At 41.5% G+C, this 25,090-nt stretch overlaps 1 protein-coding gene across 2 annotated transcripts in view; it reads right to left on the bottom strand.

The window, feature by feature from the left end:
- The window catches only part of MYO10 (myosin X), a 166,592-nt gene that overhangs the window by 60,432 nt on the left and 81,070 nt on the right, over positions 1 to 25,090 (bottom strand). Inside the window, exons 4-17 of one of the 2 annotated variants that reach the window (XM_049824196.1) lie at positions 17,941 to 18,128; positions 11,010 to 11,144; positions 9,901 to 10,025; positions 8,980 to 8,993; positions 8,770 to 8,854; positions 7,994 to 8,097; positions 6,064 to 6,193; positions 5,005 to 5,123; positions 4,131 to 4,277; positions 3,844 to 3,944; positions 3,542 to 3,608; positions 2,057 to 2,149; positions 1,266 to 1,334; positions 998 to 1,080 (exon numbers count right to left, since the gene is read on the bottom strand). In XM_049824196.1, the coding sequence (XP_049680153.1) occupies positions 998 to 1,080; positions 1,266 to 1,334; positions 2,057 to 2,149; positions 3,542 to 3,608; positions 3,844 to 3,944; positions 4,131 to 4,277; positions 5,005 to 5,123; positions 6,064 to 6,193; positions 7,994 to 8,097; positions 8,770 to 8,854; positions 8,980 to 8,993; positions 9,901 to 10,025; positions 11,010 to 11,144; positions 17,941 to 18,128 (1,460 nt within the window). Of the gene's footprint in view, positions 1 to 997; positions 1,081 to 1,265; positions 1,335 to 2,056; positions 2,150 to 3,541; positions 3,609 to 3,843; positions 3,945 to 4,130; positions 4,278 to 5,004; positions 5,124 to 6,063; positions 6,275 to 7,993; positions 8,098 to 8,769; positions 8,855 to 8,979; positions 8,994 to 9,900; positions 10,026 to 11,009; positions 11,145 to 17,940; positions 18,129 to 25,090 lie in introns of those variants that run through there. The other variant, XM_049824195.1, reaches the window with a different exon arrangement.

Consider the following 25,090-nt stretch of genomic DNA (forward strand, 5'->3'; position numbering starts at 1 on the left):
TCAGTCAGGTATCCTCCTCTTACCACTTCTACAGAAACACAGACCTTTTAACTTGAGCTCCAGACAGATGTTGCTGCAAGAGCAAAACCAGGCCCTGCAGCTTGAACTCATTTATTACTTTTACCTACATACTTCAGTTGACAGAGGTTATGTCAGATATGTCATGAAACCAGAACAAAGAACATAGAGCGGGAAACCCTTATTAACAGTTTCCCCTGCACAGAACGGCTTAAGGGATTTACAAACAAGCAACTTGCACAGCAAGGCAGGACGACTGGACGGGATGGGTGAGGGCAGCAGCTGAGACAGCAACACGCAGGCTCAGCTCCCTCCTCTTCGGTCACCCCTCGGTGTGTCCTGGAGTCTCGACCATGCGCCTACAAAAAGGGACGTGGTACCGCCCCAGCTCTTACCACTGTAAGGATCCCGAGACCTTACATAGCAGAATGACAGGATGCCTGCAGGTACCAATGACATCCAAGTTCAGACTTTCGGTAACATAAATCTTTATAGAAATTCTCCTTTTGAAGCAATTACTATATAGCCATTTGTACTGTGGTAGGTCCCTGCCACTAAGCTTTCAACCAAATTAGGTAATGCCAGAAATACAAGCAAATCAGGCTATATGTGAAGCAAAAAAGCCACACACATGCTGCCTGTGAGGCACCCTGAAACAGTTAAAAACCATCACCAGCTTTCAGCATCCTTACTCACTACTGAGCAGCAAGTGAGCTCTCTAGCAACCCTCTGGACTGAACAGGGACAAGGTACTGTACAATGTAGCAAAAACTGACTTTGTGAGAACCGATTACAGTCAGATCTGCTTACAGGCACCTCTGATATTTCTTCTATACTCGTTTCAACTCTGTCAAGGTCTGATACTATGCAACATCTAACATACTCAAACTCTGGCAGAATTAGGTGATAAACCCTGGCAGAATTGGGTGATAAGACACCCGTTATCATCATGTCACAAACAAAAATCACAGAAATGTACCTGCTTTCACGTAACAAGTTCAGAAGATCGTCTCTGAAAGTATCTCTGTTCTTCTCCAAGATCCCCCTGACATCGTACTGGACCTAGCAGGGAACAGAGCTGATTCAAACAACAAGCCAAGTAGTTAGGCACCTCTCACAAGAGCGGTACTGTAAAAACCGCTGAGGGAACAGAGTGCTTTAGTTAATTTTGAGCAGCCTCAGGGGAAAATTAAGCTAATGAAAACTCTGTTTGGAATAATTTCAGCAAATAAAGAAAAGAAAATTACCTCCCCAGCGTAGTGCTTCACTCCAAAGTTGTGAACGGCAACTCTTGGTTTTACATAGAAAGGATTGTTCTAATTGGAGGGGAAAGAGAAAAATATTTGGGGGAGGGGGTCAGGGAGTGGAATGATTAAAAGGGTCACATTATCCCCTCAACCCAGACCTAAACAAACCACTGTCTTCCAGTGAACTCCCTGGAAGATTACTGCTCCAAAAGCAAACAACCAACTTATAATGATAATAGGATTTGTTAGTCTGGTCTGCTTCAAATGCAGTAATAACAGATTTATAGTATCTAAAAAGGCATTATACTAAACCTGAACCCATCTGGCAGAACCATCCTATTAAAGGCACTTTGAAAAAGAAGGCTCTGTCTTAAACCAGCAGTTACGAAGATTGGTGGATATGCTTGTATCCCAGAAATTCTTGAAAATAATTCTAGGATCACAAATAAAGGTAACACTAATCTGGATGGAGGAAACAGCAAACTTTCGGTAAATGACATCAAGGGAAATTGAAGATCTAAGTAAACTGAGTTACTGCAGGTTGTCAGAGCTCTAAGAGCAGAATTTGGCTTACTCACCAATATGGAAACATTTAACTGGACAGTAACAAGGATATATTCTTCCAGGTAATGGACTTGGTCTTGACAGTAAATGATAAAGATTGCCATGGAAGATGGATCACATCCAAAACAGCCTCTATTAACTACGCAACCATATATTTGAACCATGAATTTCTACAGAAGCAAAGAGACCCTAATTTGCACAGAAAATGTGAGCAAAACATCACGTACAGCATGCTGGGTGTTCAACTTCTCCAGCAAGGTGGTGTCAGTAGCTTGAGGAAAATGGCTCTCTTCATTGATGAGTGCCAGCAGCCCCAGTTTCTAGAAAAACAAGAAGAGGCAGAAAATGAATTACTGCACAGATGGACACAGACATTGTCCCCAGTTTGGAAAAATCACACAGTCCTTGAAGTTGTCGTGTGCAGAGAGGCACAAAACCACCCGGGCATGACTAAAACCCCACTCTCGTAGAGGACTGCAATCCTGCTTTTCTGGCAACACTCCTTTTGAAAAACAGAGCATATGATACATGGGCAAAATAAAGAAAAAGCAGCTACTGGAAGAAGCAATGGTTCTCCTGATGTAGACAGTTTTTAGATGCATACAATGACTTTGCCCCAGAATATATCTCCAGCCTCCAAGATCTCCAATGATCAAGAGTCCCTTAAATATGAGGAGTTTGTGTAAACAGCCTTTCAAAAATTTTTCTTCCATAAAATTATCTACTTAGTTGTTGAACCAATGCAAACTTTTAGCACCCACAGTGCCCAGGGCAACAACAAAAGATACACAGTTTGACTAGGCACTGCGTGAAACACAACCTCCCTTCGCTTTGCATATGCCTCTGTGTCATTTCTTTTGATGTTCCCTACTTCTCCTACTAGAAGAGGTGGTAAACAAAGCAAGCAACCCCGCAGTTAATTAATGTGTCCAGCAAGCTTCAGGTTGATACAACCTCTTCAGAAAAACACAGTTCTCCAGGTGCACATTTTAATAAGCCGCTTCCCATGGGCCCAGCGCAGCTCCCGACAAACCACACCGTCCTGACTGCAGCCACGTCCTGGCAGCTGGATCCCCTGCCCGCTGCCATCAGTATCTGTGGTCGTCTAAACTCACGCAGCCACACACCCCGCTATGGAGACAAAGTCACGCAGCCCGCCTGTACTGCTGGCAGAAGCGAACATGGATGAAACGATATAGAACTTCAGCTTTGTCATCCCGCTGGAGTCGTAATTTCTATGCAGTGAACTCAGACTTCATCTGCCCTTTACCGCTAATGGTCCTACCACTAACTTCATGCTCTTTTACAGGTTCCTTTGGTACAAATCAGAACACTAACAAAATTATGGATGAAGCCAAAATTGGCAGGCAGCAAATGAAGATTACCCGCATCCCATGAAAAGCCATTACTGGAGCAAGACATTGCCATTCTTTCTGGCCCCTCTTTCTCTTCTTTTTAATCATCTCCAAATATTGCTTTTGTATATAAACATACACTGTTAAAAGTTACTACAAGGAAAGATACATATACTGAGCGTACAATATAATCTATAATATATCCATGCATGAAAATGATCTGAGTAAAAGTTCACTATTTAAACATGCAAGATCCACCATTCTCTTTACTTGCTCTTTGTGTTGGCAAGTGTTTTAAAGGTGTATTACCTCAGAACAAAAACTAGAAATAGGTACCAGTATCAAATTCGTTATTACCTTTTCAATAAGATCCAAGCACTCTCCATTGTCTGTCCAGTCAATATCCTCCCAAATTAGTCCTTCCCTAAGGAAATAAGGAGGGCCTTTATATTGACAACTACAATGAAGTTATTTTAAATATAGGAACAGGATCAGCTGACCTATTCGTCTTGCAAATTAGAGCAAAACCAGCCTGCTTTGAAAAAATACACAGCTCCAGACAGAGATTTTCAAAGGAAGCTAAGGTAGCCGGGAACCCCAATTTCAAGTGAATACTGATAATTTTCAAAATTCTTCCAAATTTCATCTATATCTCTTACCTGCTGTATTCCAGTTGCTCCAAGGAAAAGATGTGCTTGTTGAAATACTCCTGAAGCTTTTCATTTGCATAGTTAATATTGAACTGCTCAAAACGGTTTACCTAAAGAGACAAGAAATTTTCAAAAATCCATACACTCCAAGTATTTTACTTTGCAAACAAGGAACTGATACTGGTTTTAAGTCATAACATGTTTAATAATCAAGTTCCAGTGAAGATGACAAAGATATGTAGAACAATGAAGCATAAATAACAGACAATCCATCTGAACAAACTTTTGAAACCTACCTCAAAGTTTTCGAACCCAAATATGTCCAAAATTCCAATAGACTTGAAGTCTTCCTTGCTCCTGATTCTGCTGTTGATTTTCTTAATGACCCAAGCAAAACACTGAGAATAAAGTGCCATAGCCATAGAATCTCTGCTGTCTATTGCCTGCATTAAAGAAGGAATACACGATGTATCAATCACCCCTGCAACTGAGAACTTATCAAACTTTGCCAGTCAGCATCCTTTGCACAGCATAAAGCAACGTATAATGCAAGTAGGTTTGTATTCCTATGTACCTTGACAGCAATTGTATTAACAGTTACAGAGCATCACGATTTAAGCTTTAACAGTGTAAGTTATAAGAGCTGTACACTTATGTGGCTTTAAAATTACCTTTCAAGGCTAAAGCATTCAAAAATTAGGAAATATAAACTTAAAGTGTGGAGGAAGAAAAGAAAAGGAAATGGCACCTTAATTTACCCCTTTCTAGAGGTAAGCATGATGTTTTGTATACCTATTTCTAATCCCCTTCTTGTAAATAATAAAATTGTTCTGTTGAAAGTTTTCAAAAATGCCCACCTGACACAAATGTCCGTAATGAAAAATATCAGCCTACAAGATGAGAATTTGAAAAAAATGGTAAGCAATCTGGCTTAATAAGAATAACAACAGCCAAGCTACAAGCCCTGGCCAGAAAGATAGGATGGGATCTACAGAGATTTCTAGAAGTCCAATATATCCTTCCCCAAAAAAATATGTAGTATATTTGATAGCAGCTCTGATGCATGAGCCAAGCTTCTGTTCCTGAGTGACCAATGATTTCCCTGGACTTGAAGACCAAGCCATATATTTAACAGACCCTAAAAACATGTCAAAACTGAGATGCCTTTACCTGTTGTATACTAAGAGGTGTTAGGATTTCTTCTCCCCTGAGTATCATTGACCTCTGTGTCAATGCTTCAGTTAGCTGTGTGGAGTCCAACCCCAGTAGTTCAGCAGATCTACCCAGAGCTAGCAAAAGAAAGAGACAAATACAAATATGTCCTTAAATGTATAATGTTATGACACTAATTTGTTGTAGTAGTAGTAGTAGTATTACTACCACCACCATTTAAGATGCTTCTAAAATGATGGGGATTAGAGATGAAAACACAACTAGAAACTCTAGGATACGTTTTTGCTGCTCATAAAAAGGCACAGTATCATAAATATGCACAACTGAAGGAATTTAGCAGTAGAAATTCATCACAAGTAAGTCATAAATCCTTATTTTCCTCTTAATGTTACATGTCAAGGATTCAAATAATCTACTGCTTACACTAACATTTTTTCCAGAAACAAACAGTAATTCACTCTTTGTCCTCATGAATGCGCTTCAGCTTCCCTCAGGATGATGAGGATAAAGAAAACCAATGAAATTTTTTTCTTACATGCATACTCCAATTTGCAGTTTTGCTATAATGCGGTATATAAAGCAGTATGTAATGCTACTCTTTATTACCATATTTGAACAAACATTTAAAATGCTCACCAGCCCAATCTTTACACATACCAGCACATACCTTCAGATTTGTAATTGAAGTACTGAAAGCTTTAACAAAAGATACCTTCGGTGGAGATATCCGTTAAGGAACATATTTAAGCACCTAAGTTTTATCAACTTGAGAATATTTCAAAGAAAGAATTAAATTAAAATGGAATTTCACTACTATTAATGGAATAAATATGTGCCCAAGGTCTTCCCTAATTAAGACCTAGCATCCAGCAGCAGACTAGTTTGCCTTATCCGTCAAAAAAACCCCAAAAATAACATTTTAATCAACATTTTCAGACGCTAAAAAGCAGTAAGACCCTTTCACTGTTTGTCCTTGCTACGGTCAGATACACCAGCAACAAATATAGCTTTCACAACCTCAAGAAACATTTCCATTTGGCTGCACAGCCTTCTCACCTGTTTTAAAGGACACCTGTGCCCCACCAGCAGTGATGAACTCAACATTTCCCAGATGCAAAATGCCAGCCAACAGCCTCAAAACTTCTCGCACCTCCTCCTTGCTGAACTGCATCACTTCCATTGCAGTCTGGAATGACACGAAAGCTTCTTCAAGAACATGCACACTGACTCAAAAATGGGGACAAGGACAAACCCACCAGCGGTGTTGTCAGGCCTTATAAAAGCAAGCTGGGGCTGACAGAGGGCTGGCAGGAGTTAATTCCTTTGGTTTCATCCCAAATCAAACACACTGTAAGACATGACGGGGACATCTTGAACATCTAAGTATCACTCCGGTTTTAAGAAATCTCCTTTTGATGCTGTAAGGATGCTGTAATTTGCTTTCAAATTCTTCATTAAAATTGTATAAATATTGGAATGCCCTACTGAGTCGTGCATCAGATGCGATTTCATTAATTTGCATTAGTAACTGATAACCTCCTCTGTATTTTTACCAAATGTTGCCAATTAGCCTTGTAGGTAGCAAGGCATGGGGGAGGAAACACAGCAACATGTAAGATTTGCTCATTTGTTGTCCCAGCCACGGAGAATTCAGAGGAGGCCTTCTGCAGCATATTCTGGGCAAGCCATGAAGCCCAAACACATATCTTACCAGTGTGGTTTGACATCTTACAGCAAAACTGAGCAAGAAAAAGAGATCTACGTAAAATGTATTGAATTTATGAATCACCAATATGGCAACGATCGAGGCTTAACTATGTAAATGAGGAGAACAGCAAATCTCCATCTAAAGAAATATTAAAACAAGAGGAGGAACATATGCCTTTCTCTGACATAGATGGGGTAAGCAATTGTATGCCTCTTGAAATTACCAGAATTTCCCAAATTTGGGTTTAATATGAGCCTATCTGTGTCCAGATCACAGTTTTATACCCTTACAGTTAGACTCATCATGTTACAGTCCCTGCAGGTGTCTGACAGATGACACGTGACACATTTTATCTTTCATAAATCATCAATTACAAATGGAAAAAACTCAGATTCATCCCACAATTAAAAGCAGAGAAAAGATAATGGTTGGAGGTTTATTTTGTACGGATGACCTTTCACATCAGAGCTCTAAGAAAGGCAGCAGCACTAGGAGTTCATCTCCACCCTCACCGTGCAGTTCCTCCTTGTCTCCTACGAAAACATTTCACTTAAGTAACATTTCTGGGACTTAAACCGCAATAAAAATAGGCAAAGGAGATGACTATAATAGGAAAAGACAGACAGGGGTGAACTGCGGGGCTTCTGCCTGCCTCCTGCTCTGGGAATGCAGCCTGGCAGTCTCAGCCCGTGCTCCAAGCCTGCCTGCGCTGCGGGCAGCACACGAACGTCACCTGCCCGCCTGATTTCATGCTCTGCCTACCCTGGTATGATTAGCACAAATTAAATATCATGCTAATCAACTTAAGCATGTGACTATAATATAGATCAGTTTCCAACACCTCCTTCCGCCATACTAGATGAGGGGTTTTTACACTAAAAATAACTGCTGCATCCTCTACACATTGATTTGTCAATTTGGCAAAGAGATTAATGTAGCTAAGCAAAAACAGTTTGGTGAAGGGCATAAACCCAAATATTTTGTCTGATTTTTTAAATCTAACACATACCACCTCAATGATATAGTAAGGAAGTAGCAATTATCCTAACAGTCAGTATAGACAAATTGCTGTAGCAAATTGGCATGGGTATAAGATATAAGGCCATTCAGAGAAAGACACCATCATGACCTGGTTTTTAATCGGTGTATACATTGCCCTCAATGAGTGAGCTGCATGCGCAGGTAAGCACAAGGCTTTGTCCCCTGCTCCATCAATGGGCCCCATGTGCCCGAACCGCCAGCATTTTTAAAGCATAAAGAACTAGGGAGACAACTCACAATGACTTCCTTGAAAGAATCTTTGTCACTGATTGTCTTATCCGCTATACATCCAGACTGATTCAGGTAGTGGTAGTTCTCCGGTACAGATAAGTAAAAAGCATCTAATGAGGAGAGAAAAGAGGACGAGTGAAAAAAAAAAATCCCCAAACAAAAGCACTCCACAAATTACTATGTCAGAGTTAAATAGTTCACAACACATTTGCTCAGAAATTATGAAGATGCACAAAAGAAATTTCATATTAAAATCAGATATGGGGTTGTATTCTGCTGGTTTTTGCTTTATTTAGCTGCACAATGGAGTTAATTCTGCTTTTTAGCATGCAAAGACAGCAGGCCCAAAGGGAGATGCCGAGACAGCTTTAGGCAATTTTGCACATACACAAATGTCATTTCTTTTGTTAGTGGATTTATTCTTTATGAGAGAAGATTAGAGGAACAAGAATTATTTCTCTTTGTTGCTGTGGAGTTATTTAGTACCAGCAAAAATATTCAGCTTGAACAGAATGAGGCATGTTTGTCCCCAAGTAATTTTCCCAGGGCCACAGCAGAAGCTGGGAGAAAAACTACCAGCAGTTCAGTGACATTCTTCAACTAAGCAGGTTGATTTATCAAGTTAAACTCAAATTCACACTCACTGAGTCCCAGCTGACTAAATAACCTATTTCTCTGCTTGGGTTAGCGGGTTTCTGCAGTTAAATTCTCCACTGCTGTCACCATGGCCGACTGCTAGCAGAAAGCCACTACGGTTGTGTGACTTGCGCTTTGCCACTCACCTTTCTCTCTCTCTTCTATCCCTGCCAGCAGAGCATAGAATATATGATAATTTCTTTCCCCGGGGTTTTGTCTTACTACACGATTCTGTCAAAGTAAAAAATAGTTTCCACTTAAGCAATCATTTTTAAGGAGAATTTTTTTATCCACAATTTCAAAGAAAATATTAAATCAAAACAAAATTAACTGAGCAAAAGCAAACATCAACTTACTTTTTCCAATAAATCTATAGCCAGGAAGAAAAACTTCAGTCAAGGAATAAAATAAAAAGCAATTAATGCACAAGCTATTTATAATCTTCCTTCTTTCATGTGAGACAGTAGGAAGAGCACCATGGTCTTTTCTTACAACGTGCCTACTGCCATAACAAGATGAATAAAGTAGCAGCAATGATAATATTGCAGCAGTTCTAATACCAATGTGTTCCCACACCTCCTTCTCCTCCATCCCACCAAAACTGGACTTGTCATGCTCTGGGTTTTAAATGACACCTGCTTTCCTTTCCTTTCTCTTTTCCCTAAAGCTTGGAAACAGCTTTAACGGTGAAATTTGTCCCACTGCAAAAGCAGCTTATGTTCAAAACACTAGGTAGGATCCCCTTGATATATTCCTCGTCCCCACACCTCTGGTGCTCTGGTGGAGCTGGCTCATAGTCCAATTTTGCCAAATGCAGGACAATTCCAAGGATTTGACCCACCCAGGCTCACACTGCAGAAATTCAGCAGCTCTGCTCTTCAAGCACTTTTCCAGAAAAGTAAGCAGCTTATCTTCAGGTCTAATAAATGATGCAAACAGCTAACAACTGAAGTTATCCCCACGAACCTGGGCTGGGTTAGCTCACTACGTAGGAACATACACATGAGCTGTGCTAGCAGTAGCAATACAAAATCCTCGTCCTGCAAGAGTATATAAACCCCACCCCGCCACAAACGCATGTGTGCACGTGCACAAACACATGCAGAATTTGGTGTTACTGCTTCCCTTTCCCACCTACATCTGCTCAAGTTAATTGTGTGTGTTTCAGGATGAGCTGAAAGGACAGACAAGGGTGAGCCACTTCTCTCTCAGCCCTCCACAGAGGAGGTATGCGGGGGCTGCCCGCAAACAGGGGTAAAATCACCATACGAGGATACAATCTATAATTCTTCCTCCCTGAATGTTTCCTTTCTGACAGATGTTCAGCTGAATAAACTTCCCAAAGCGACTTGAGTTGTTGTTGTATACAGTCTTTGCATTGCCAAAAGCTTCCATAATTGGACTGTGAAAACACAGAAGAATGACAAGAGCGTTAACGTGTGACCAGCATGCCAACGGTTTCACATGGGACTGGTGAAAGGAATAGCACTCACTCCTGACACCCTCCTCAGCCACAACCTACATACTCAGTATTATCCTCAATTTATTAACAATGGGCATCTCAATTTTCTATCAAAAGATGCAAGTGTTCAAGCAACAGGAAGATTAATAGTACCAAACTGCAGCTTAAACTCTAACTGCTCAAAAGATTCATGCCATTCTCATTGCAGTACTCAAATTACAGAAATAAGAAATCTCAGCACATGCAAATTGCTAGACAGATGTAGGGAAAATAGTCCTTGTCCTAAGGCAATTAAAAAGAATACTTACATCAAGATACAGCAGGTAAAACAGAGATGAAGGATGATAAACAAAAGTAATAGCATCTCAAATTGTCTTTGTTTTTAAATAGTTTAGAACCATGTGTTATTTCATTTAAACACTAAAAGACTTTTTTTTTTTTTTTTGCTTGCGTAGAGTGTGTCCAATTTATCTGATGCATTAACTCATCTGTCTTATCAGTTCTGCTTATCCTCCCTTTCCTCGGCACGCTTTTACTACCCGCATACTTTATCCTCACCATGCTGTATCTTGTTCTACCTCATCCTCAGGCTATATAAACCAAACCAATGGTTTCTCCCTCCCATCAGCCATTTCCCTCACTCTGATTATCTGAATTCAGCCCCAAACAAAAATGAAAGCCACCACTAAATCATCATCCATTTCAAAACTCTGCATCTTTTTGCTTCATGAAGATATACCACCTTGCTCACAACTTTCTAGAGCAGCCTGGTAATTCTGTTTAATGGACAATTTCCCCCTTTCCAATATTCATTTTGTTGTTCAGTAAATGCGCCCACAGCTTTAATTACATTGCAAGCTCTTATTTCAATGACAAGGCTTATGTCTTCTGGAAAAAACAGCTGTGTATTGAAATATCTAGTACCTGCTCTCAAGAATAGCTTGCTCCACACAGGAGGTCTTCTCTCTGCAGGACAGCTCCAGCGAATGTTGGCTCATTGCAGACAAGAACTTGAGAATCAGCTTAGTGCTTTCTGTCTTACCAGCACCACTTTCGCCACTGAAAGAAGAAGAGAAGGAAAGTGTTTGCACAGTTCCAGCTGCCAGGTGAAAAGCCCTCTGTCTGGCCAGCCCCTCAAACTCTTGAGTTACTGGAGGTCAGGAAGACTGGGGTGATTAGAAATGATACTCAAACAGCAACAGAATACCCCTTTGAGCTTGCTGAATGTGACATTCAACACAAAATGCAAGTTATCTTTAGACTTCATACCACCGTTCAGACAGCCTTTCGAGGCGTTGATTGCGTAAGGATCTACACCACAATCATGAGGCAATGACAAGCCCTCTGAATACAAACAACTACGCAACAATCCTCACCAACGTGGAAAAACAAAGTTAGAACAAAGGCATGGCAACGGTTGGGGGAAAAGGCCAGAATCTGAATTAAGCTGGGAAAGTTTGGGATTATGTTGCAGCAATCCAGCTAAGGAGGCAGCCCTGCTGTGAGGAGGAGGTTAGAAACACCAATGCAAAATAACGCAACACAAAAAGGCTACTAGTATAATTAATACTGATATTCTTAGTGAGCAACATATTCTTTAAACAAACTTTTTATATGCTCATCCAAATAAACCAGATTCACAAGTTCAAAATATACAATTTTCACCTCTCATCATCATCAGAGATGTAAACCCTCTTATATTCACCCACAGCAGATCAAAGCTATTTGATAATGCTAAATTGGCATTTTAAAATAAAACTGTTAATAAGCAATCTTTCTGATACAAACAGACAGCAATACACTCAATTTATCTTCAAAACCAACACTCTAAAAAGGGAAAGTATAAATTTGGCTCCTTTCCCCAATATCGTTTCCCTTCAATTATGTAGCCTTATAATTAAAAACACACCATGAGCCATTAAGAAACATAACTTGAGGTTAAAGTTTGCCTAGTTTGCTTACTTTTCATCTGAAGTCATAGCATTATATCCTGAACTGCAGCCTAATTCCTAGTTTTCCTAATTCCTAATTAAACTGTGCCTAATTCCAGTTTACTGCCAATGGAAGGAGGTACATTTTGGTCTTGTCCTACCCTTTTCATTGTAGCAAGCAGGGGTTTTGTCACTGACTTTGATGGAGTAGAACTGGGCCTGTGGAACAAGCTTAGTTTATCTGACAGTCTTCTGTTGTGCCGTCACTGAGTGGTGGCCCTGATGATTTTAGGTTACGGCAAAGTATAATGATGCTTTCTAATAAAAAGCAAGAAGAAAGGTACAGCCCAAGAAAGCAGCATGGCATTTTCCTGCAAATGAATGCTAGCGATTACAAAAATAATCAGGGAAGAAGCATTCAGAAAACATAATGAGATAAGCATTTTGTAGCTGAGATTTCACGTTTCCCAAGAAGAATCAGGGAGTCTTTAAAATGTTTCCTAAAACTTCATACAAGATATGCTACCCGCTGATATGTTCCAGCAAGTACGATTCATCCATCATACTTATACCATCTCAAACAAATTCTGTAGTATTTTTAATTTAGTTTTACCCTTGGTGCCTGGCCTTTTCGGTATTTGTTCCCTTTCTCTTTGCGGGCCCTCACTCGCTCCATTGCCAACAAAGCAAATACTTAATAATCCCTGTATTTAACACTCGCTCCTTGTACAAAACATTTCTACTACTAGTTTTGAAAGAGCTTCACAAACCCTTGCATTACCGTTGTCTCCTGCAAAAAATCAAGTGATACATACCTCTTCCTCCCTAAATTTTCACCCCCTCTGAGCAGCGTCTAGCTCAACAGTAGAGATATGGCTGCCAAGGAGGACATGAGCTCTTTCACTGACACCATCCTTTCTCTGTCCCATGGTCTGGAGCATCTGTAGTTCTATGGAAGCTGGAAGTTATCCCACTGTAATCAAGAGCAATTCTTCAAGTGAGATATTCAAAGCCGATGGAAAAGTATTTCCTGTGCCCATCTCTGGTACAGTTGGTATTATGCACAATTATATGCTCTTGATTTTTTTCTTAGAACAGGAGCAGCTCAGAACTGGGTCAGGCCAAAGATCTACCTGTCCAGTGTCCCATCTCTGACAGTTGCCAAATGGAGATGCCCAAGGAAGACATGCGATACTTCCCTTCTGTATTCTTCCAGCTTCCAGTTATTTGCTGTTCAGAGGGTTCCTGATCAAACCCTGGTTTCTATGTGTCTTGTAGCACTCAATGGATTTCTCTTCCATGAGTTTCTAGCCATACTCCCTTAAAAAGCATATGAACATGTCGTCTTCTTTCAGATCTGCCTCGCTATTAGCTTCAATTGATGTCCCTTAGTTCTTGCATTGGAAAGAGAAACCAACAACTCATCCCGGTGCTCACTCTCTCTGTTGTGCATGACTTCATGGATAGGACCCCCAATTCGAGTTGCCCGTCTCCGTTAGCCATTCCTACATATGGAACCATCCTATTCTTTTGATTGCTCCTTTTTGTTCACCTCTGAACCACCTCCAGTTCCACAAAGTCCTCCTGGATATCAAGCAAAGGGGAAAAAGGCTCATGCAAAATACTCAGGACAGGAGCAAAGGATGGATTTACCCAGTGTTCTCTATTCATTTACTAGTAACTGTTCTACTCGGTTCAGTTTTACAATTACTACTGATGGCATAACAGTAAGATCTTACTCCTGCATCAAGTTGGCTCTGCATTTTTCCTTTATAAAATGCTTTATAAAAACCAGTTATTATTAATAAAAGATAAAAAAAATCAAGAACAAGCATGCTAAACTTTGAAGTTGTTTATTCAATCCTACAGTACATACACTAACAGTAGGTTAAGTGGGATCAATGTTTCAGCCTCCTTAGAAAGCCTACGCCTACAAGAAGTTGCCAAGGTCAATAAAAGGGTGAATTTTTTAGTGCACAGCCAACCTTTCCAGCAACCTTTCCACCCCATGAGTTTAAGTGCCCAGCTCATTCCACATCACTACCTTCAGTATTGTGAATATATTAAACGTGACAGCAACCCACAAAGACAAGGCCCCCACTTAAGAGATCTCTAGACTTTCTCCATGACTTGTTCTACGCAGGGCATCTCGCTAAGGGCAGAGCAGTCTGGACTCTGGACTGCCGCTGCAGAAAAAGGGGTCACCGAGAGATGCTCCTCATTCTGAAGGATGTAACGCGAGTGAGACGGTATCAACACTACTCTAAATCACTTCTCAGTTCTGTCTGCTGGCTTCAAAATCCCCAAGACAGATACAGACAGACAAAATAGGACCCTTCAGCAAATACAGTTTGTCAAACACACATGTGAATTTTGGTGTGTCAGTCTCATAAGAACATCCTCCCATCACAAGTCTGGGTCTCATCCAAGGAGTAGTTTGGTTCACATTGACTTTCAAGCTGAACAACAACAAAAATGCCAGGCTATCAGATGATAACAGAGAGAACAAACTGGTGTCAGACTGATTTCCCACCCGCAGCACTGTCTTGAATGTCATTCACGGTGACTGTTGCTGCTCCTTCAACTGCTTTACACTTCTTTTTGATTGCTTTAAAGTGGATCAACTGCTATTTTATCTGAGAGAAGAGCATGTGTTTGCTTGTGCACAGACTAGACCACCTTAAACAGAGCAGCAACAAAAAAACCGCTAAAGATATTTTCCTATTCTTACAATAAAGTGGTGGAGGTTTGAACTTGGTCCCAACTTGTGAACATCAGATAATCATGGAGGCACTCAGTCCCTTCCCTACATCAGGACAAGCTGTTTGGCTACTGCTTGAGTAAGATGGACTCCCTTCATGCTCCTGCTGAGGCACCCAGTTGAAAAATCAGAAGACATTAAGATGATGTTAATTTTCTTTGTTTGTTTTTTAACTGTGGTGGGCTTCCCCCCACCCCCTGTTTTAAATGAAACTGGACTCTAAGTAAGGTTCAGATCAACATGAAACTGAGCATTCATTGACGTATATGTTTCTGTTTACATGAAAACTCTAGTTCAGTAGCCAGATAAACAATTTTTAGCCTGGGAGCTAAACAGCATTTCACAACTGTGTAAATATTCTAATGCACAGCTTCTTCAGTGTGCCATTTTGTTGACATTTTAAGCTGCTAAATCATTTCTATGCAGCATTATCATGAATTAAAATAAGCCTGTGTCACACAGACCGACAAATAAGCATGTTCGGATGACTCCATTTAATGTCACCTCTTCTGTATTTCCTTCCTTTTCATCTCTGGTCGGGGTGGTTACACTGGAAAAATAGTCTCGCATTTATATTACATTTTGAGTCACTACTGATGACAGTTTCTAATTCAGGTTCTTCCCTTAACCCTCTCAGCTTACCCCACCCAGACAAATAACCCAAGCATTTCAAAACAGTGGAAGCTTTTTCCACAGGTTTTTGAACGCCATGCCTTAAGAAAGCAGCTCCAAACCAAAGCTGAGCTAGTTCTGGATGTCAGCAGGGGGCACTTCAAGTCCAGAGAAGCGTAAGACAGTATTCAATTCCTCACCTCCTGGAGCTGCTACAACTTGCTACCCGAGTTTTTAGATCCCAAAGTTAGGAGCAGGTGAAACTGCCTATCACAACGTGAAGCCTACGTTAATGATTGTCTCATTTTAAGTGGACGTAACTGTTTACGGTGTTTTCGTGATGCAACAAAATTTTCCTTTTTATCAGTTCTTACATTAAATACAAAACCAGAATATTTGCCTGAATTCAGACACTGCAGAGTTCCACTTGACCATTTTTTTCAAATGCCAGTAGTAACCAAGAAAGCCTGACAGTGACTTGTTGCAAATTCTAAGCCAGTAAAAGATGCAGGAATGACCAGGATGCTGCAGATGACAAGCGCACTTCTGATGCCCCAAACTTAAGTATATAATCACAGGGACTTTCCTAAACCTCATGACATGCCACGCCACTGAAAATCTTCAGTAATTTTAAAAAATCCTGCCCTGAGTCCTTCACAGATACAGCAGATAATACTGGTTTAGGAAGTAGATTTGACTTTTGGGTTTTTTTTATTTGAATTGCATGTTCCTTCAATTTCTGTAGGAACAAGATACCCTTATAAGGTTGTACTGTGGCACTTGTCTGAAACACTGAACTTACACAAATCATTGTTTTAATCCATGACCACAGTAAACAATTTTAAAAGGGATGGCTAATGCAAAGCTTCTCTGTATTATGGTTTTATCTGCACCAAGGCACATCGTTTACAGAGCAGGGACTACTGGAAGCTCCTCTGGAACATCAGAGACTTCTGCTTATGTCCTTTTTAGGACACAACCTGCTTTTCTCTTGGCAGCTTCTGAGGAACTGGAAGGAAAGGTAAAATACTTGGGCCAGTACAGAATGGCAAAAATACCAATGGCCACTACCTAAGCACCAAAAATTATTTCAGTCCCCAAAATTTGGGTGCATGGGCTGTTCACAAGTAACTACCTGGCATTAAAACATGAAATCATGACTCCAGGCCAGCTATTTTCACATGACAAAGATCTCTGTGCATTTCATTTTTTCTTGAGTGTTACTGGACTCAGCTTTGTATGTACCGCACTATGTAGGAAATAATAAAAACGAGAAACATAGTTGAAGAAAGCTGAAAAACACACTTGGGTCCCTCTGCCTTTGTGCCAGTGCCAGGCAGAACCTGCCTAGAGGGGAGGGCAGGTGGGGACTGCGACCTGAGAGCTTGCAGAAATTTGGAACCAGACCTAGCTGTGTTGCATCTAATCCACATTTCTAACAACAGCTTGGGTTGTGCCAAATCCTCCTCTTATCCAGAAAGCCTTGCAAACCGGCCTGTAATCTTAAGTGCCGGTACAAAGTGCCTACTGCAAAAGGTGCTGCTCGCACTCTGCCTCACCCCCTCTCTGCCCCGTGCTGCGGTCCTATGGCTGTCGCGAGGGCTCCCATGGAGGTTGGGAAACAGCTAAAATCATGTCACCTTGCGTCTGAAGAGCTCGCCACGCTTAATTTGCGCTGCAGGAAGGTGAGAGCAAACAGGCTTAATCATAAAAACACTGCGAAGGCGAAAAGAGGAGAGGGAGGGGAAACACAAGCTCTCATCCCCTGCCGGAGCCCGACGCTGGTGCCACGCTGCCCTTGCCACCGAGCTGCTCGTCCCGATCCGGCAGGCAAGGCTTCGGTTTCCCTGCCCGCGTACGAGCCAACGCAGCTGAGCTGGCAGGCGGCGGAAAGGGAAAAGAGCTGGCTGCGTTTTCAGCTCTTCTGGAGCAAGAAGGAAGGAGGAGCCGAAAGCAGCGAAAAGCTATTGAAATGCCAACTGCTCTCAACGTACATTCGGCAGCAGCGAGATCCTGAATACCAGTGACAGAGTGGATCAAACGGGAAGCTATTAAATCACCCTTAAATTAAAGCACGACGAGATTAAGCAAGGAAGATTAATCAGGCAGAATTAAGTGGCTGAAATGTGGAGGGGTTTCTCTTTTGCTATTCTTATTTACCGCATTTCTCAAGACTGGTGGGTTATTTTTTCTTTTCCTCTCGATACAGGGTTCAGGGTCTAGTGGCGACAAACTACGGAGCTGCACAGGTATGTTTAAACTGGTGGGGAGAGCACTTAGGGTAACATTAGATGGGCGAGCAGCAAAAAAAAGCACAAAAATACAGTAGATTCTTTCACTAAATGAAGTCATAAGATGTGTAAGAAAAATTAACATTTTGCTAGAGGTCCACAGAATGATACAGAGCGAGTTCAGAACCCTCTCCCGAAACTCTGATGGTTTAAACACCTGCTTTCTTTTAGAGTTCTCCTCTCCACATGGCCCAAACCCATGCTCCTAAATCACCTCGGAAGGCTCACCGGCAGGGATAATTAAAGCAGCAGCCATTTACCTGATGAGGATACACTGGTTGTCATGACGCTTCCAAAGGCAGCGGTAGCACTCGTTCGCCACAGCGAAGATATGAGGTGCAATCTCTCCCATGTGGTGCTTGCTGTATCGCTCCACGGCAGTGCAGTCGTACAGTCCCGGGATGCTCTTGTAAGGGTTCACAGAGGCAACTATTGAACCAATGTAGGTCTGCAAGCAAACAGCCCCCCCAGAGTTGTTATTACACACGGGCTGGAACAGATTAACGCTCTTCCCAAATGAAAGACAACAAATAAATGTTTGCAAAAGCCTAGCAATCCTTTGGATAAAGGTGGCTAGTATTTTACCCTGCTTTCTTCCTTTCAACAAAAGCAAAAGAAGGGCAAAAGTTGATTCCACCTCTGTCATGTTTTCATGCTTACCTCACCTACAGCACAGAGCTTCTCAGCTGTAGGAATCCCTGCCTTAACACCGCTTCCAGCTGCGCAGTAATGCCTACGAGCTCTGGCCCTCAGCTGCCTCTCACACATTCTTTGGGACTCACTGAACTCGGCAAAAAAACCTGTCAGTGCCCCAAGTATTGGTGCAAAAGTCTGTCTTTCCATGTAGAGTATCCAAGTCCTTCTCTGCTGCTCGTTTTTAAAACAGAAGTACCAGACATTATGGTAGACACTAGCACCATTATATGGTAGCAGGCCTTAAGAAAAGAACATGAACCGGCAGATGCTTCCAAAGCATTGGGCTTCTGCAACTTTATTACTATTTCGATGTACAACAGCAGCTGACAAGGCATTAATTTCCATCCCATCGCAATTAGAGAGCACATCAGTTAAAACCACCCCAGGTAGCAGCTTATGCCCATTCCCATTGCCTTAACTCATCAGGCTGTGGTAACATGATCATTCGCCACAGTCTATTCACAATGCCGTTCATTTTCTCAGTCACCCTCTATTCACTTCAATAGATTTTTCAAATAAAATCAAATTAAGTGAGGTAGGAGATAACATTAAGCATGTTATCTCCAGAATCTCCAGTACGTTTCTGGGGCAAGTGATATCAATTGATACATCGCGTGATGTGCGCGGTGTTACCACTGTGATACTAATTTCATTTTGTTAAGCGCTCTGTCTGCAATTACAGGCGGAAAGCCAACACCTGGCTTCAACAGCCCTGCTGCGGGCTTGCAAAGAGCCAGGCTGCGAAGCCTCCAGCCCCGTAACACGGTCCCCACGTACGGACAAGATGCTCCACCAGCAGTCAACCCTCTCGTCGCCGACAGGAACCAGCTGTGAAGCCAACGGCAGGACCGGAGCTCTCTTCACCTCCGTAGCACCCTACCCAGCAAGGGCTGGATAAGGCGAGCAGCATCTTGCAGCCGACAGAAACGCGGCCCCACGCGCGCTCTTCTCCAGCAAGCCACCGCGGGGGCACGCACTGAGACCAGGGACCATCGGCTCCCCCACCTTCTCCTTTCCATTCTGCCAGTCTCGTCCACACGTTCCACATCTACCTGCCTCCCTCTTCTTCTCCTTAATTAACATGTGATTATCGCTGTGTATCAGCTCTCCCTTCTCACCATTACCCGGCTGTTACGTTCCCCATTACCCACCTGTTCGTCATCAGGCCCAACACAAGTAGCAGCTTTGAGCTTTTGCTACGGGCACTACGGCAGCGTCCTTGAAATTAAGACAATTTTATTAGCTGCGAGGGGAATATTCCTCCTCGCTGTAACTCAAGTACCTTTTAGAGAGCTGTGAACTTCCAATCTGTGTGTTTTATGCAAACCCCCATGCTGTGCAATAGCTCAGAAGGTTTCATCTAGAGGAAAGATACCATTTCAACACAAGATCGTACCGCAGGGCAATTACGGCACTGAGACAACAGCTTAATTTCCTGGGATCACCTCCTCTTGGGTTCTTAAATAACTAACCAGGAAGTCTCTGAGAACAACTTCCTCAGTTTAATACATATTTCTGCATAGATTGTACGAGCAAAATTTTAAAAGGTTGGGTATTTTTTAAATTATGTGAATACAGTGCAAGCATGACCAATAAAAGAGACTGCTACAGATCCTCCTCTTTACCTTATTAAAGTCTGACTAAAGTATTACTACAATGTAAGAAGAGTAACTTGAGGCACGCCATCACAACAGATGCCACGGCAAAGAAGCAAATTAAAAAAATCCCCACGAAACGTGATACCATCTAACTTTATAACCGTAAGCATCCGCTCCATAGCTTCTGCACAATCAAGTATCTGACAGAACAACATCATCACGCTCCCTGATCTTCGTGTGATAAAACACTGGCAAAACTGCAGCACCACTGGCTACAGGAGAAGCAAGAGAAGTGGCACTACTTCAAATGGTAAATCTCCTAAGAGGCGACAGCAGCCCACTTCTGCACAGACTCGCTTAACACGAGGCAGTCTTTCACATGGCTTAAGCATAACTTTTTAAAAATGATGTAAACACTTCCAGAACATTAGTCATTACTGCGACCAAGAAAAGGTTTTTATTAAATAAAGTCAGCTGGCTTCATTGCCTCATAATTCATGTAAGGTATCACAGAGAAAAAAGTAGTGTATTATGGCAATAAGAGAAACCTGGTGAATAGCAGGAACGATAGTGGTGAAAACAATTCCTAAATCACCTCATGGAGTAACGCTTAGGATGCGTCGCTATTGTAAAAATTCCTTTTCTCTCTCTTTTTCTTTCAGCAAAAATGTGAAGAATCACAGCCTCTATTGAAATAGCTCCGATTCCGAGGTTCCAGTCTTCTGGTCTTTGAGTACGTATTACCTCTTTGCAGAACAAGTTGAATGCGTGCACAAATTGCCACCAAATTATTATGATACAACACAGAACAAATTCAGGCCCTGAAAAAGCAACTTCCTCATCCCAAGGCAAGATCACAAAATAGCCGTCTCCTTCACAGACACAGTGAATCAGATTTATCACCTACCAAGTGTCATAATCCAACCCAGGAGCATCCACAACTAGGTATCCACGTGGACTAACTGGGATTTAGCTGGCCCAAGTGAAAGTTCCACCTTGACCCAAGGTAGTCCAGCAAGGTATCGATGAGCTGAAACAGCACCGTTATTAAAAACTATTCCCATTATTTAAAAGTTCCCATTAAAAGACAAATCTTCCAAAGTCTTTGTAAACCTCCTGTGGGGTACTCAACAGCAGCAAGATCTGCTGCAAGAATCATTTCCTACATCCCCTCCAGGCTTACTATCGTTCCCTTCCAGTAAGCACCGCACGCTCTTACTAGTAGCAATACTTTATAAACAGTAGGTCCTGCTCCCGCTAGCATCTACCCTGGCACCTCTAAGAGCCCCAAAGTCAGGGATTTGACGCGCGGCATGACCTGCACCCACGTGCAGAAGAGCCCCGCTTCACCACGTCCCTGTGCGCAGGGCTCTGCTTTTCCGCCCCTTGGAGGGCAGGCTTCCCGCTGTTACAAGTGCAAGCACCTCAGCAGCAAGTTAAACCGGTGTAAAGATACAGGGGAAAAAAAAAAAAAAAAAAAAAAAAAAAAAAAAAAAAAAAAGCAGGGCTGTTCAGCGGATGGGTATTGTCTTCTGAATGCTATTTCTGCACCAGACATCTTCATATGGCCATTTAAAGCAGTTAACAGTCAGAAGGAGGATCTCTAAATTACTTTATTATGCTAACATAAGGCGGCAGCCATTTGGATGAAATTTCAGAAAAGGTGTTTTCACGTGAGAACGTCACTTCCACTTTGCCTAAAAGAGAATGCATTTAATTTTCTCTTTGTTCTTTGCAGTTTCTAATCGGATCCTTGCAGTCAATAATTACTTATTTTAATGAAAGCACTCCAAAGCAGTTATGAATAGGAAACATGCTCACGCATCTGCCAGAGCACTAGGAAGCGGACAGGACTTCTAAAGATTTCCAGCTGAAATAATTTGAGGGGTTATTTCAGAGAAATACTGTGTAGAGCTCCTATCACAAGCCTGACTTCTTAAATCTGTGGCAATGAACAGGACAGTTTACTTTTCTCTGTTATACGACCAACTCAACACTTCAGACAGAACCACACACGAACTACTGAATTACTTTCTTACAGACCAAACCAGCAACAACTCGTTATCAGATCACCGCTAATGTATTTATTTAAACCCAAGAATAAATGAAAGTTGAGTTATTCAGCCTCAAACCCAATGCCGCGCTTTGATTACCCTATTAAAAGGCTGGGCTCCTTTTCCACTTCCAAATTTTTACTTTAATTTTACATTGGTAATGCATCTCCCAAAACACTTTTAGTAACAAACCACAGACACTCCTGCTCCCTCCCTTTTAGCACAAAAAGAGGAAATAAGGTTGTTTGCTGATCTTCTAAGAGGACTTTCAAAATTAGAAGTTCAAGCCCTGCCTTCTCAGCTAGACATTCAGTAAGGTAATGGCATCGCAAGAGTCAAAACGAAAGATGTACTTGAGAAAGGAAGAGATTTTTCATCAGTTCTCTGAATGCCTTTTTTGTTTTGCTTGTTGCCTTCTGATAGCAATCAGCTTTGAACCTGTGTCTTGAAGTCACCCTCAGACTTCTTCAAACACTCAAAAACAATTAGTTCTTTAACACAGTTCAAGAGCTCACAAAGATTTCTGATACCCACAGAAATACTCTAGAAAAATCTTGCAATGGTCAGCACAGTCCTCTCTAACATGAGAGGTTTTGTGGTGTTTTTTTTTAAGGAACCACAATCAGTTTACTTTAGTTAGATACCAAATTTAAATGATGTAAAAAGCTTTACTGGTTAAAATACACTTTTCCAAGTTAGATTAAAGTTACAAGAAACAAGTTTGTAGTAGATGAACTAAATACAGTTTGAAATGCCTTTCTTTCCCACGTCAAAAAGGCTTTTAGACTAAAAGAGGGAAAAGTAGAATAAGAAATCTGCTGTTCAAAATTTTTTTCGGGTTCTCTACATAGAAAAAGCAATGAAAAAGGAAATGGCCCTAATGCAAGATTATTTCATTAATCCTATAAACCAAACATACTAAATATATCAGGACCGCCTTGCTCTCCACCTTCTTCCCTTCACAGATGCTTTTTGAGGTATATCCATTCAGGTTTGCTCCTTACCCAGCAACCACCCACCTTCCACCTCTTGCCTTTTACATTAAGACTTCTGCACCTCCACAACAACTTTTCTGCTTCTGAGGATTCTTTGTGATTTCTGTGTTTTATCCAAGCTTGCTCTTCTGATGTAATATCATCAATTTTATCTTAGATTGGTTTTCCTCATGACATCCTTTCGCCCTCTACATCAAGGTACCCATCAGTACTTCCCAGACTTCTGGCATCTGAGTCAACCCATTCCACCTCCTTTCTTAAATAAATAAACAAACGGGACAAAAAGCAGGGTAGGGGGCAAGGACTTCTTTCAGGCTTTGCGTATCTCATGCTATGGGGTGGGGGAGAGAAGGCAGGAGCAGGCTGGAAGACTCTGTTAAAGGGCATTATGTGCTGCTCCGGAACTAAGCCTTTGATCAACAGTAACAACAGAAACTACAACTGCTTGCACTATTAAAACACGCACAAGGAGACTGCATTCCTCAGTTTCTATCATTGTGTTTCGTCAATGACACCAAAAATCAATATATTCTTCGCAACCTGGTACTAGAAATGTTGGAACTGATCAAATACAGAAATAAGATGTTTTGTTACAGATACATATATGAACATGGAGAAACAGCACTTTGTCCAACTCTCTTAAGAGCGTTTTCAACACTCCCTGCTTTGTGACAAGAAAAATCTATCTCATTAAAGAAACAAAACCATGTTTACAGATACCTTAAAAATTATGTTTCTGAGTAACCCCTGACTTTCCTGGAGTCACTTAAGGAACTGATTCTATGTCTGAAAAGTAAGGGTATTTTTTTTTTAAAAAGGGTTATTAGTATCAACCTGACAATTATTCAACCAGTAGTTTTCTGGGCTTACCCTTAATATATGGGAAACTTCAAATAAAACTGCAGTGCAACTGGCTGACTAGAAAGCTACTTACATGTCACTTTTAGACAACATATCGAAAAAGATATTTATCACTGTTCCACACAACTTGTGCGTCTCTCGTACCTTTACACCATCACGGCTACAGTAATGTTACCAAATTACAATGCCGGTGCTTTCACAGAACATGCAGAGGCAGACAACATTTGAAAGACCACAAAATAGCTGCCAAACTTTGTTATGGTTTCCACACCAAATTTCAAGGTGTCAGGATGCAAAACCTGGGAACAGAAGAGTTTGCTCCACACTGCAGATACAGCCTCTCTCATTCCCAGTTCTCTCGGGTAAAGGGATTGACGGAAATCATGACTGAGTTTATTCTGAGGAAAAGATAATTAGGTCAACCACCACATACACGTCAGCATAAAAAGGAGAAAGATGGCTGGGCCATGTTTTGGCGTGCTTTTCGGGGGAGGCAGCAGAAGGGGCAAGGGTATGCCATAAACAGGATGATAATTAATGCCCTTGTTCTTGGTAGGACCTTGATTTATCCTCGCTGTGGTAAGTATACCCCATCTTTCAGCTAGTCCCATGCTAATTTCAGTGGGACACAATCCAGTTGTGCCTCTAAATTATAAACTAAAATGTCTGAAGCCAAGCTCCTTTCTTAAAAACCATAATCAAAGCGAAGCACTAAACTACAAGTTTAGATGTTTTCAACCAATCAAGCCGTTTCTAAGATGGAAATGTCATACTCTGTAATCATCCTTACATGCTTGGGCTTCTGCAGCCCTCACCATGTTTGGTGACTCACGGGGGGTTTCCAACCACTCAAATTTACATCAGCTTTGCTTTTCCTTATCTCTGTGTTCCTTGTCAACGAGCACAACATTATGACCCCTAAATTGTCCTTTTTGCTCCTCAAGGTCAATTGTAGAATTGATTGCAAAAATGAGCTGTTTCTAAACACACAGGCCACACTACAAATCCAAGAGTTAGCATCTATAGGAGAAGACCTCTAGAAGGGGACCAGAACACAACAGAGAATGTCGCTACGAAGATCAAGTGCCAACAGGCAGCAACCTACAGTCAAGACCCACCTGCTAAATGTTCTGCTTGTCATTGTTTTTGAAAAGCATCTTCTCAGGCACGTTCACACTGCTTAGCTATGCTTCCCATGCACTTCAG

Source organism: Accipiter gentilis, chromosome 20 (assembly GCF_929443795.1).
Source record: "Accipiter gentilis chromosome 20, bAccGen1.1, whole genome shotgun sequence".
Lineage (NCBI taxonomy): Eukaryota > Metazoa > Chordata > Aves > Accipitriformes > Accipitridae > Astur > Astur gentilis.